The following is a 14072-nucleotide window of genomic DNA, read 5'->3' as shown; positions in this document are numbered from 1 at the left end:
CTAGCAGGCCACGTTACAGTGGCTTTAGAAAATGTTGTACGTGTTGCTTTGCTCAACTTTGATTGTTGGATGACAAAAAGCGACCGGTCCAGGGTGTACCCCACCTCTCACCCAATGTCAGCTGGGATAGGCTCCAGCCCCCCCGCGACCCTCAAGAGGATAAGCGGCTAGAAAATGGATGGGTGGATGGATGGATGGATGACAAAAAGCAATATAAGACCAGCATAGGCTGTGTGCTTTAACATACTAATTAGAGGGAGTGTAGTGCTCACCTGATTCCCAGAGAGGTAAGGAGGACGTAGATCTCTGTGGCTCCGATCCAGGCTCGTGTTCCCTGCAGCCGCTGGTTGAAGTGGGAAGCACCATGTGGATCAAGCCCTTCTTTCCAAGCCTTCTCAATCATACTCTGCACCCGGGGGATACTAGGCACTGTCTTCTCTGGAGGAGGAGAGTGTCAGGTCAAAGTGAATGGCAATAAGTGAAATGTGTACAGGTGCAGACCTGGAGTCAAAAAAAACACAAAGCCCTGGTTGTTACTGTTTTACTCTTTCTTAGTTTCGTCGCTCGCTTTCTTCTCATGTGATCAGTCTGGCATAAATTCAACCAAAAAAATGTTGACACTTTCTTGGATCTTGATGTACTGTACCATGCTTTCTTGGTGAATTTTTAGTATGTCTGTTATACATTTCTATCATTATGCATGGCTAACCAGCCAACTGTGGGTGATGTCACATCAAGATAGTTCCAGTACAGCTACAGTGGTGGTTGATGGCAGAGTCTCAGTTATCAAAATGACAAAAAACTTGCTGTGTTTTTGCACCCACTGTCAACAGTCCTACAGGGAGAGAGATACTAATCTCTGCAACAATAATGTCACCAGACCAGAATGCAGAGCAAGGACAAGACATAATGTGCTTTGAATAAACAGCATGGTTGGAGACACACATACCATGGCAACTTACCAAAAGAAAAATAAGGAGAGTTTGTATTTAAATGAGCATTTTCCAGTAAGCAATTCAGCAGTGAACATTAGTATAAGAATCACAAACATCAAAAGAGAAAATTACACTAAAAACTGATGACACTTTTATCTTAAATTATTTCACTTTTGGATTTTGGCTCTGGAATAAAATCTTTGACTACGACATCATATTTAGCTCCCAACTGCAACAACAAAATATTGAAGTGAATGAATTGGCTAAAGCTCTAAATCATGTCTCTGACTGACATCTTCTCCATTCCAACTGTGACCCAGTGATGTTCTTGGTACTTGTCCTGTGACTCTGTCACATAAAAATCTAAATTTTACATCCATGCTTCCAGAGGATGCACCTAATTATTTTCTACACTAATGCTTCGTTGTAAACAACAAATCCATTTTGAGAGAATTGAAACATTGATGTCGCATGACTAATCATTTTGAAAGTATTTCTCACAGAATCCACTGAGAGTGAAATGTGTGTTTTGGATGCAGAGTGATTGAGTACCTTGTAGAAAGGGAGCATATGCATCAATTCTGTGCAGAGAGGAGAGGAGCATCTGGAGGTTTCTGTATCCACAGCCCCAGCCTTTATCCCCTGCTGAGGAGCAGAAGTGGTCGGTATCTGCACTCAACCACACGTGGACACTGTCTCTGCATTCAGTCTGGTAATATTCAGATAACGCTCTGACCACACCTACACCCCAAAAAAAGGAAGCTCAAGTCAGTGCATTCCAGCAGCAGGGCAGCAGTGTTACCGACAGAGCTTAACTAGAGGACATCAGATCCCACTCTGACCAATATATTGTACATCAAAGGTGTTGAACGCTACATGTTTAAGTAGCCTATAAATACAATCATTATGGAATTCCAGAATTGTCTTAGTCATAAACCAGCGGCAACAGGTTCAAAGGATTTATTCAAATTCAACTAAAAAGGCAGCAGTTGTGTGTTCAAACCACAGACTGTATAAGAAAGATGGATGACATGACAGCTCCCCAAAAGCCAAAACATCTCAATAATCACCTGGTTGCTGGCTGCAGTACAGGTCATAAACCCCGTCCCCTTAATGGTAGCAGATGGGACAGTGACCAAACTAAAAACTTCAGGTACACATCAAATACTCAAATACATTTTGGACAAATATGGTATCTATCAATTAAGGTAGTAGTTCTCATCATGCTGATGTTTGTTCAGGTACAGTGGTGGAAAAAAGTTTTTGGACACCCCATGCATTTGTGAAATATTGCATTAAGAATCACTCTTAGGTCTTCAAGTGCAATTTCTTTTAGTACAGTCACAGCCAAAATACTAAATAAATCCTAAAAAAGCCATTAAAAACTTAAAATTGATTGGTTCCATAAAAATACATAAGAAATTTTGAGTATTGGGTCATTTTGGTACCAGTGATGAAGGTTGTTCTTTTTATTAAAAGACACAATTTTTGTTGCCAAGCTTCGTGTCTACATAAAGCCAGCACATTTGAAAGTTCTTCAGACACAAAAATGGCTAAAACAAGGAACCTAACGCAGGAAACACGCCTGAAGATAAAGATTCTCAGCCAGGAAGGGTACAGCTGCCGCCAGATAGCCAGGAAGTGCAGATGCAGTCCTTCAGCAGTTGGATACACTCTGCAGAAATACAGATGAACCAACAGCTTGGAAGACAAACCAAGATCTGGGCGTCAAAGGTTTCTTCAGCAAGAAATGACCGCATCCTGATCCGCATGTGCAGGCAAAACCGCCAAATGACATCACAGGAGCTTCAGCAGCAGTGGTCAAACCAAACTGGTGTCCAGTGTTCCACCTGCACTGTACGTGGCCGACTTTTAGATCATGGCTTAAGGTCCTACAAGGCTATCAAGAAGCCCCTGATCAATGAGAGACAGAGGTTAGCCTGGCGTCGTTGGGCCCAGGCACACAAGAACTGGACAGCCAGGAATTGGAAGAAGATTTTGTGGTCAGACGAGTCCAGTTTCCAGCTTTATCTTCCTCCTACTAATGTGAGGGTACGCAGAAGGCCAGGCGAAGCATGTACAGTACCTACTGTCAAGCATGGTGGAGGCAGTATCATGGTTTGGGGATGCATGAGTGCTGCTGGTGTTGGTCATCTCACTGTCTGTGATGGCACATTGAACTCTACCAAGTATTGTACCATTCTCGAACCCACATGCTCCCTTCTGCGCGTGCACTGTTCGTCGAGGTAAAAACTGGATGTTTCAACAAGATAATGCCCCTTGCCACACATCCAAGGCCAGTAGAACTTGGCTGCAGGAGCACAGTATCCAGGTCTTAGAGTGGCCAGCTCAATCCTCGGACATGAGCCCCATTGAAAATCTGTGGTGGATTATCAAAAGGTCTGTTTCAAAGCATAAACCAAAGAATTTAGAAGAATTAAAAGCAGTAATTCAAGAAGAATGGGACAAGATTACCCCTCAACAGTGTGAAAGGCTGGTGGGGAACATGCCAGCCAGGATTAGAGCTCTACTACGTGCCAGTGGCAGGACTACTAAATATTAATTTGATGATGTGATGGTTTATTTATTTTTTGTTCAGTTTTGAACACATTCTCTGTTATTTGTTGACTTTGATACCAACAATGTTGAGAACTGACATACTGAAACTGTCAAGAATTTAGTTTTGTTAGTTTTTCTTGTAAACAATAAACAAAAAAATATAATTTGTATTTGTTTGTATCTGTCTAATGCAGCCACACCTTTTGAAACACAAAAAAGATTTTTCCACAAATATTTCATGATAATATTTGAGATTGTGTAAAATTTTAAGGGTGTCCGAAAACTTTTTTCCACCACTGTATTAATTTTTCTTAAATAAGTTTGGTTTTAACTAGTAATTTTATGTTAAATTAGAATTACTACCCTGCGATTGTTACCTCCATGCACCAGTCAAGTTTCCATCCATGTCTGTGAAAACATGGATGCTTCACATACATTTTCGCCCGACAGCACAGAAGATCTATACCAGATCTATAACTTTGACCCCAAAATTCTAATCAGTTTATTCTTCAGTCCAAGTGAAGGTTTGTGTCAAATTTAAGATTAAGATATCATGTTCACAAAATTGAGACAGACAAGGTCACAGTGACCTTGACCCTTGACCACCAAAAACTAATCAGTTCATCATTGGATCCAAGTGAATGTTTGTGCCAAATTTGAATAAATTCCCTCAAGCTAAGATATTATGTTTATGAGAATGAGATGGATTCAAGTTTACAGCAACCTTGTCCATTGACCTTTGACCGCCAAAATCTAATTAGTTCATCCTCAAGTCTAAGTGCATGTTTGTGCCAAATTTAAAGAAAGTCCGTCAAGGTGTTCTTGAGATATCAAATTCACGAGAACGAGACAAACAAGGTCACAGTGACCTTGCCCTTTGACCACCAAAAACTGATCAGTTCATCACTGAGTCTGTGGACATTTCTAACAAATATGAGTTGCGTTTTTGAGATTTTGTGTTCATGAGAATTAGATAGACACATGGTCACAGTGACTTTGACCCTCAACCATCAAATTCAAATAGTTCATCTGTGAGTCCAAATGGATGTTTGTGCCTATTTAAGGAAAGACCCTTAATGCGCTCTTGAGATATCACATTCACAAGGATGGGACATGTATGTTTGTATGTACAGATGGATGAACAACCTGAATACATAATGCCTCCGGCCATGGCTATCGTGGAGGCATAACAGAGGGGGACTGAGGTCATGATTGACAGCTGTGTGTGCCAGTTGGTATGCTCTCTATCAGTGACGCTGCTGGCAACTGGTCGGACAGATGTATGGGCAGGAACTGCTGCTGCTGCTGTGAGACTGGCATTTCTGTGAGACTGACTGGACTTTACCTATCCAGAATCTCTTGAATCCTAGATTTGACTTTGGTATATTTATTCAAATTGAGTTAAACAGAGGCTACACCAACTTTATCATCAACCTGGGCCAGAAATTTAGCTCTGGATGTATAATTCTATTGGACTTAGATCATCCAGGCTTTAAGCCTTTTAGGCCTTAGGCCTTATTCTGGGCTGAGTCGTTCACTGGACTTGATCTTCATTTTGCCATGCCACCTAAAAGGCACTCCAACAATAACTCAGAGAAACCCATCGCCATGGCTCAGGTGCATGAATTACTTGAGCAACAAAAAGACTTCTATAAAAAACTCCTAGAACAACAGGAGAACTTTCAACTGTGTGTTGCAATTCTTGTTGATTCCTCTAACAAAAGAGCTGTGGAGTTGCTGAAAGAATTCCTCAGGACTAGTCTGAAATTTAATCAAAAGGAATTTCATAACTTTCAAATCCACTGCAAGATATGGGGTTATACATGCAAAGAGATAAGGAATAATGCTGAAACAGTATGCAGTAGTCTCATTTCTCTCAATGACAAAACTGAAAGGCAATCCAGATAACAATATTGTCATTGATGGAAAAAAGAATCAATCAGTGAAAAATGGTCCAATTCTGAGGACAAAGTAAAGAAGCTGCTGTCTGAAAAGTGACTAGGAGGGTTTCGCCATCGTCCACCGAGCCAGGTACAGTACAATACAGAACAGGCCCATTTTCGTTAAGTTCCTAAGCTGTTGGGACAAACTGGAGGTCCTCAGCAAGGCCAAAGTCCTGAAAGGCACTGACATCTTCATAACAATAATAATAATGATAATAATAATAATAAACTATTCATATAGTACCTTTAAAAACACAATTAAAAAGTGCTTTACAATAAAACTTAACACTTTAAAACACAAGGAGAATGAAACAAATTCAAAAGAAATAAATGAGAATTAGAGTTATAACATAGCAATAAAATAGACAGCTCAGATAAAATCAGGAAATGTTTTTTCGACTGAGGTATGTTTTCAGGGAGAGACTTAAATGAAGACAGTGACTCAGACAACCTTATAATCTCGGGCAGGTCCATTCCAGAGCCTGGGGCCCTGATTTCAAAAGTTCTGTTCCTTTTAGTCTTTATCGAGCTATTAGGGTGAATGCCATCATGACGGAAAAAAGCTGGACCTTTCCAGAAGAGATTGACACTGTCCACAAAAGCCATGTTATGGGCTGCACAGATGAACTCCAACCAGGTATGGAAACTGAGAGTGCAGCTAAAGTGGCTCATGCCAGGGTTAAGAGGGGGGAAGGGACCAAAGACAAAAATCCTTTTACTGTGGCCCCTGAGAGTCGAGAAGTCTGGTGAAGTCACATTTTAGTATTGCACTTATCCAAAAACAACACTTCCGAGAAGGACACACAGTTTCCATAAGTAGTGCATTAGCAGGGTTTTTCCTGCATAGAGAATTACGAGGTGGCCACCTCCATCAAATTTTGCCTCGCCCCAACTCTTTACAAAAATCTGATGGGTGTCATAATGGAAAACACTTGTATCTCATAAGTATTGCTCTTGATGGATTTCTGTCATTTGTGGTTGGTGTTTTGTAGCAACTTGTCAGTGTGTTTCCAACAGCCTCTTAGGTCCCAAATGTGGTGTTTTGTGGCAATCCGTCAGTGGAGTTAGTGCCATGAAAATGTTTTTGTTTTTTTTTTCTCCAATTACAGAGACATCACAGCTGACCAAGTGGATTTTGTTTGTGAACCTGACCACACATTAAAGCCACAGTTAACTTTTATAAAAATAACTTTTTTTCATATTTGCAATAAATGTCACATTAGAATCATGAGCAATGTAGCAGGTGGAGCAAATGTACGCCCATAATTCAATTAGGGTGAGCAAAATAATGGTTTTGATACCCTACTTTAAATTTTTAAAGCTTATCATCATACAGTTATTATTATTTAACAACGATCAAGCTGAAGATCAATTTGAGTAAGTAGAGTAAGTAAATATTTCTTTTGACCATGTCGGTTGATACACATACTGTGGAGTGCAAAATCTTCACATTTCTTCAGCAAACGAAAACACACAGAATCACTTGAGTTTGAAGAAAGGGCAAATGTTGGCTGAAATCAGGACCCAATTGTATGCTTACAGCCACAGTCTACATCTGGTAAAACAGACTATGATATGCAACACCTGTCAGGTGGATGGATTATCTATCTCAGAAATATCTCTTGAGTGCATAATAATTGTCTTTGACCTGTAACTTAAACCTGTGAAAAAAGGGGACAAAAAAGTGTTGCATCTAAAGTTTTGTTTAGTGTATATTATATTCCATTTCTGCCAACATATCCCCCTAAATCCTACACACTTGACCTAAATTGGAATTAATGGATTTCTGCATCATCTTAACGACAGACTTTTCAGAATTAACATTCCAATTAGATTTCAAAAAATGTACTATATCATAACATATACTGATATTGGGTTAATGAGATTACAGATTCCAAATTAAGTGCAACAGTATTTTCAGAAATCTTGAAAATGTTTCGAAGTAACTGAAGTGGAAACTCTACATCTCATTTTCATGAACATCTAAATATACTGCACACTTGCAACCACAAAAAACACAAACCAAAAGTGCACCACCACTCCTTGGTCACTGTGCAAAGCACACTTAGCTAGGGTTGGGCGATAATACGATAATAAGGTATCTAGCAGTATCTAAAAATAGCAACGTTATCAGTTTCATTATTGTCATGAAAAAATAATCTGCCACGCATATAGGCCTATAGGGGCCTGATATAATTTTAAATATAATTTATTTCATGCCTAAATAATGAGTGTTTGTCCAGCACTTATGTATGTGTGGTTGAGTTTTCAATTTAATACTAGGGATGCACCGAAATGAAAATTTGTGGCCGAAGCCGAATAAAATTAAATGCTTGGCTGAATACCGAGTACCGAATGCCGTTGTTTTTCATTAGTTTTGCAGATGAACCCCCTCCAGATTAGTGTTGTCACGGTACCAAAATTGGGGCCCACGGTACGATACCAGTGAAAGTATCACAGTTCTGAGTAGTATCATGATACCACAGCGAAAATTTTCGCTTCTTGTCATTTATAAAAAGATAAATCACTTTTCTATAATACGTAAATGATATTTCAATTGAATAAATTACTTATTGACATATTCATACTTCAAAAACAGCATCAATAAGTGATTAACATAGGGGGGATCAAAATAAAATAAATAAATAAAAATCAACCAGCCACCCTCCTCCCCTGACAAGTTAAGAACAGTCCCCTAAGTGTGCTGAGGTTTGTGGAAATGTGAACGGCTTGTTTCCCCTCCGTCACATACCTGTGTGCAGCCACGGCTCGGCTGTTCAGGTACTTTTGGGCAGTCATGACACCAAGAAGAGGAAATTATTGGACCTGGAGCCGGACTTCTCCGTCGCCGGTAAGCCGTTATCTTGCGCCATGGAGCGCTATGGCCGCCGTATTTGACAGGAATACATTCCTGTCTGTGCCTGTGACCCCCGTTCAACCCACAACCGGCAGGATTCGCCTTTCGTTTCTGCTGCTGGTTGAAATCTGTACTCGCACAGCTGCTCCTGAATGATTTCTTTTGCTCGCACAAAACTATTTTCAGTCGCAAATGCGAGTAAAATGCTCACACCGTAAACAAACAAATCACTGTGTTTTAGTACCACAGTCTACCGTTGGTACCAGTATACCCTGCAACACTACTCTAGACAGTTCAGTATTACATTCTTTGCAAACCACTTTTCTTCTATCACTCTCCAATAATTTGAAATATCGCCGCACTGCCGACATTTTAATCCAGTATCTTTGATTTTACTCCGTCCATCACCGCACGCTGTTTGATTGCGTCATCAAAACACGCCGCTATTATTCGGCTTTGCTTTTTTTGCAATATTCCGCCGAATATATTCGGTTACCGAATATTCGGTGCATCCCTATTTAATACTATTACAATTCAAAACTAATAGTAGGCTATAATGTTTCTCTTTTAACTGCCCTTAACTGTTGTCAGGAGATGACATTTGGTAAAGTTTTTGGATGTGACATTGTCACATGACAGCTCGGACGTGAGAAAGAGAAGAAGCAGCAGCAGCAGGTCCAGTGGCCATCAGAGTGGAGGAGGGAGAAGCACAACCTGAACCACCCAGCACCGCGGCCAAAGTTGTCAATCCACTATGTGCCCTGCTCCAGCCGGATAAAGTAAACATGCTGTTTTTTTTGGCGGTGGAGAACTCTGTTAAGTGCTGTAAAGTTTAGTTGATTCAAAACACACATTAAATACGGCTTAATAGAGACAATTTCAAACACAAGTACGCAAATTGGCTTCACTATAAATCGCAGCATTGACAGACAAACACTTGTCTTTATCTGAACACATTTCCCCCACCAATACAACATGCTAACGTTATTAGTACAAGTCTATGGCATTTTACACTGTATAAATTAGCGTAGCTGCCAGCGATCTTTCATTCTTCTCATATAAAACCAGGGACAACAGCAACATTTAACAAAGGTAATGGTGGGGCGTCGGTGGCTTAGTGGATAGAGCAGGCACCCCATGTACAAGGCTGTTGCCACAGCAGCCCAGGTTCGACTCCGGCCTGTGGCCCTTTGCTGCATGTCATTCCCTCTCTCTCCCCCCCTTCACACTCAGCTGTCCTATCAATTAAAGGCAAAAACGCCCAAAAAATATCTTTAAAAAGAAACAACAAAGGTAACGGTACATAATTTGGCTCCGTAACAACTCACAAGATTCACCGACAAAACAACTGTCTTATACTAAACATGTTTTCCAAGCAAATACAACATGTTAACGTTATTAGCGCCAGCCTATGGCATTTTACATTGTATAAATTAGCCTAGCAACTAACGTTAGCGATCTTTCCTTGTCTCATATAAAACCAGGGACAACAGCAACATGTAACAAAGGTAACGGTACATAATTTGGCTCCGTAACAACTCACAAGATTCACCGACAAAACAACTGTCTTATACTAAACATGTTTTCCAAGCAAATACAACATGTTAACGTTATTAGCGCCAGCCTATGGCATTTTACATTGTATAAATTAGCCTAGCAACTAACGTTAGCGATCTTTCCTTGTCTCATATAAAGCCAGGGACAACAGCAACATTTAACAAAGGTAACGGCACTCAATTTGGCTCCATTACAACTCACAAGATTCACCAACAAAACAGCTGTCACACTAAACACGTTTTCCAAAAAATCCAACATGCTAGTGTTATTAGCGCCAGCTTGTGGCATTTTACATTGTATAAATTAGCCTAGCGACGAGCGGAGATTTCCTCTGTTCATATGAAGCCAGGATGAATCCCGAAGTATGAATCCCTAAAGGATATATCACACACAAGACTTAAAATGCTATTTTAGAGGAGGCTTTATTGTCTTCACAATTTATTGTTTCTTATCTGTGAAATACAAGTAAATACAAGCTTTGTTTCCACTGAGGGAAATGGTGTCAGTATACAGAAACAGAAAGGAGGTCTGCATCACTGCAACGCTGAGCATTAGGGTGGACGAGTTCAACGTTGTGTAAACAAAGGAGGTGTTTTGAAAACACCCCCATTTCCACAGTTAACTTAGCCTGTCCCTTCTGCTGCAGGAAATAATGGATTAATCCTGGAAAACTACTGATGTAGCACTTTTCTCCTTATGAAAGGAACACGGCGATTATTCGACCAATGACAATTTGGTCGGATGAGAGCATATCAACCAAATAAGGAGTCGACCAGGAGACTACAGCCCTACTGTTAGCATGACTACTTTTTTTGGTTCAGTTGTAAGAGAGACTGATGGGAAATGGGAAAACTAAAATCATAACAGCAGCAGATTTACATTTTGATATTTTAAATGACTTAAGTAGTAAAAGTGGCTGTCCCAGCTACATATAGGAGTCCCCAACTAAGAATTTAAATATTCAAATCTGATTGGTCAAGTCTTGCCTAATGTCAATTGATCACTGATTTTTTTTTTTTTTTGTTTGTTTTTAATGCTCACTGATCTATATTCTCATTCTTTTTTCCACACCGGACACAAGAGTTGGACATAAACAATTTGTGGACCTTGGGAGGCAGCTTAAGTTTCCTGAGCATATTGCAAGGACGTCACTCAGGCCAGATTTGGTCTTAACATCTGACTCCACAAAGCAAGTTGTGCTGCTAGAACTTACAGTCCCCTGGGAAGACCAGATGGAAGGCCAAATACCTTGAGCTGCTAGAGGCCTGTAGGTAGATTGATTGGAGGGCCCACAGGGCACCAATCGAGGTGGGCTGCAGGGGTTTCCCAGGGCAATCTATGCACTGGGCACCCAGGCTCCTTGGAATTAGAGGGTAGCAGGGGAGGAAAGCCACAAGAAACCTCAGTGAAGATGCAGAAAAAGCCACAAAGTGGCTGTGGATCAAGAGGGCAGATGTGGTGGGACTGATCTCCCCCGGCTGGGTCACTCAGGTGAGGGTGTCTGATGACACGCAACACCCTATGACCCTTGGTTCATCACAGATTATGTGTCCAAGCCATGCCACCTGTTTCTAATAACTGTCTTCATGACTCTGCATAAGAATGTAGAACTTTCAACTTTCTCCCATACACAAAGCTGTTTTTTTTAACTTTCACTCAACTTTGCTGTGTAGTGCACAAAATATCAAAGTCAGTGATAGAGACACAGAGAAGACTGTAATGGATGACTCAGTTGACTAAACCCACAGAAACAACACCCAATGAGTGTATTCCTTTAAACCAGCAGGGTGTCAGTGTTGCTTTTGCAGGGTTGAGGTTGCAGGTCATGCACAAACATACCCTGAGTTCTGGTTCTGCCGTCATCAATCCCTGAGGCCAGAGACTCCATCATCTCAGCTCTCTTACAGTGAAACTCTGCAGGGGTAATAAGGCCCCTGGCTACAGCTCTCTCCATGGTCCTCTCCATCTGTCTACAGTAGCCCCCTCTGCCGTCCACTCCAAACTGCCTCTGCACAAACAGCATACCATACATCAGGCTGACAGACTGGAGTCTTGTTTAAGTGCAAGACTGAAAGTGTTCAGATACTCAAACATGTGCTACTGCATTACATGTATACAGAGAGAAACCACAAGATTCTGACAGTCCACACACACAGCAGAGGAAAAATCATGACAACACATGGCTGTTTAGACACAACACCAGTAAACTACAAAACTGGGTGTGGAAACAGGTTTGTTGATCACTGAATGACTACTAGGGGTCTGGGGAAAAAAATTAATACAGCATAGTATCCCAATATTTTTGTGTGGCAATATCACATCATCACACAGTGCTAAGTATCGATTTTTTAATTTAATAAATTATTAATATTTTAAATACAAATTAAACTTTTGGTAGCCTACTTGCCTTTTCAATTTTTCAATTCAATTTTATTTATAAAGCCCAATATCACAAATCACAATTTGCCTCACAGGGCTTTACAGCATACGACATCCCTCTGTCCTTATGACCCTCGCAGCAGATAAGGAAAAACTCCCCCAAAAAAACCCTTTAACGGGGAATAAAAACGGTAGAAACCTCAGGAAGAGCAACTGAGGAGGGATCCCTCTTCCAGGACGGACAGACGTGCAATAGATGTCGTACAGAACAGATCAACATGATAAATTAACAGTAATCCACATGAAACAATGAGACAGAGAAAGAAAGAGAGAGAGAGAGAGAGAGAGATGCAGGTAATGACAGTAGCTTACAACAACATTATTGAAAGTAATAATATTATAGTTATAGTTCTGGCTACTGTGGTACAATATGTTGAAAGTATGTATTAATATCTGGCAGTATACATGTGTGACAATAGTCATATGTGTATAATAACAGTAGAAGTATGACTAATGATGGCAGCAGCAGCAGGAGGCATCTGGCAGGACCACGACAGCAGCACAACCACACACGTCACGCTGTCCAGGCACCGCTGCGATATGAGTTAATCTGAGAGACAGTGGAGCACAAAGGCTCCGGAGAAGAAGCCGAGTTAGTGACATCCAGAATGGCCGGGTTAGCTAGATGCAGTAATAGAATACAAGAGAGAGAGAGAGAGAGAGAGAGAGAGAGAGAGAGAAGGAGAGAAGGTGCCCGGTGTATTATAGGGGGGTCCTCCGGCAGACTAGGCCTAAGTCAGCCTAACTAGGGGCTGGTACAGGGCAAGCCTGAGCCAGCCCTAACTATAAGCTTTATCAAAGAGGAAAGTCTTAAGTCTAGTCTTAAATGTGAAGACGGTGTCTGCCTCCCGGACCGTAACAGGAAGATGATTCCACAGGAGAGGAGCCTGATAGCTGAAGGCTCTGGCTCCTGATCTACTTTTGGGGACTTTAGGGACCACGAGTAACCCTGCGTTCTCAGAGCACAGAGTTCTGGTGGGATAATAAGGCACTATGAGCTCTCTAAAATATGACGGAGCTTGACCATTTAGAGCTTTATAAGTTAACAGTAGGATTTTAAATTCAATTCTGGATTTTACAGGGAGCCAGTGCAGAGAAGCTAAAACAGGAGAAATATGATCTCGTTTCTTAGTTCCTGTTAGTACACGTGCTGCTGCATTCTGAATTAGCTGGAGAGTTTTTAAGGACTTACTAGAGCTACCAGATAATAGAGAGTTACAGTAATCCAGCCTAGAGGTAACAAAAGTGTGGACCAATTTTTCTGCATCTTTTCGGGTCAGGATAGGCCTAATTTTCGCAATATTACGGAGATGAAAAAATGCAGTCCGTGAGGTTTGTTTTAAATGAGAATTAAAAGACAAATCTTGATCAAATATTACTCCGAGGTTTCTTACGGTAGTGCTAGAGGCCAGAGCAATGCCATCTAGAGAAACTATGTCATCAGATAAAGAGTCTCTGAGTTGTTTGGGGACAAGAACAATAACTTCAGTTTTGTCTGAATTTAACATCAGGAAATTGGTGCTCATCCAGGTTTTTATGTCTTTAAGGCAGTTATGGAGTTTAGTTAATTGATTACTTTCTTCTGGCTTCATCGATAAATACAACTGTGTATCATCCGCATAACAATGGAAATTTATAGAGTGATTTCTAATGATGTTACCTAAAGGAAGCATATATAGAGTAAATAGGATTGGTCCGAGCACAGAACCTTGCGGAACTCCAAAACAAACTTTGGTACGTCATTTGTAATTTTAGCTAATGCTGTCTCAGTGCTATGATGCA

The 14072-nt window shown here is 40.8% G+C and overlaps 1 protein-coding gene across 4 annotated transcripts in view; it reads right to left on the bottom strand.

Moving 5' to 3' along the window:
• The window catches only part of LOC125892847 (zinc finger containing ubiquitin peptidase 1), a 47375-nt gene that overhangs the window by 16521 nt on the left and 16782 nt on the right, over window positions 1-14072 (bottom strand). For 3 of the 4 annotated variants that reach the window (XM_049583148.1, XM_049583150.1, XM_049583149.1), the window contains exons 7-9: window positions 11691-11859; window positions 1488-1676; window positions 273-438 (exon numbers count right to left, since the gene is read on the bottom strand). In XM_049583148.1, the coding sequence (XP_049439105.1) occupies window positions 273-438; window positions 1488-1676; window positions 11691-11859 (524 nt within the window). The remainder of the gene's footprint in view (window positions 1-272; window positions 439-1487; window positions 1677-11690; window positions 11860-14072) is intronic. The other variant, XM_049583151.1, reaches the window with a different exon arrangement.

The sequence above is a fragment of the Epinephelus fuscoguttatus genome, linkage group LG8, assembly GCF_011397635.1.
Source record: "Epinephelus fuscoguttatus linkage group LG8, E.fuscoguttatus.final_Chr_v1".
NCBI classification, from domain to species: Eukaryota; Metazoa; Chordata; class Actinopteri; order Perciformes; family Serranidae; genus Epinephelus; species Epinephelus fuscoguttatus.
Note: the sequence above shows the minus strand (reverse complement) of the source record. Positions and strands in the feature narration are given on the sequence as shown.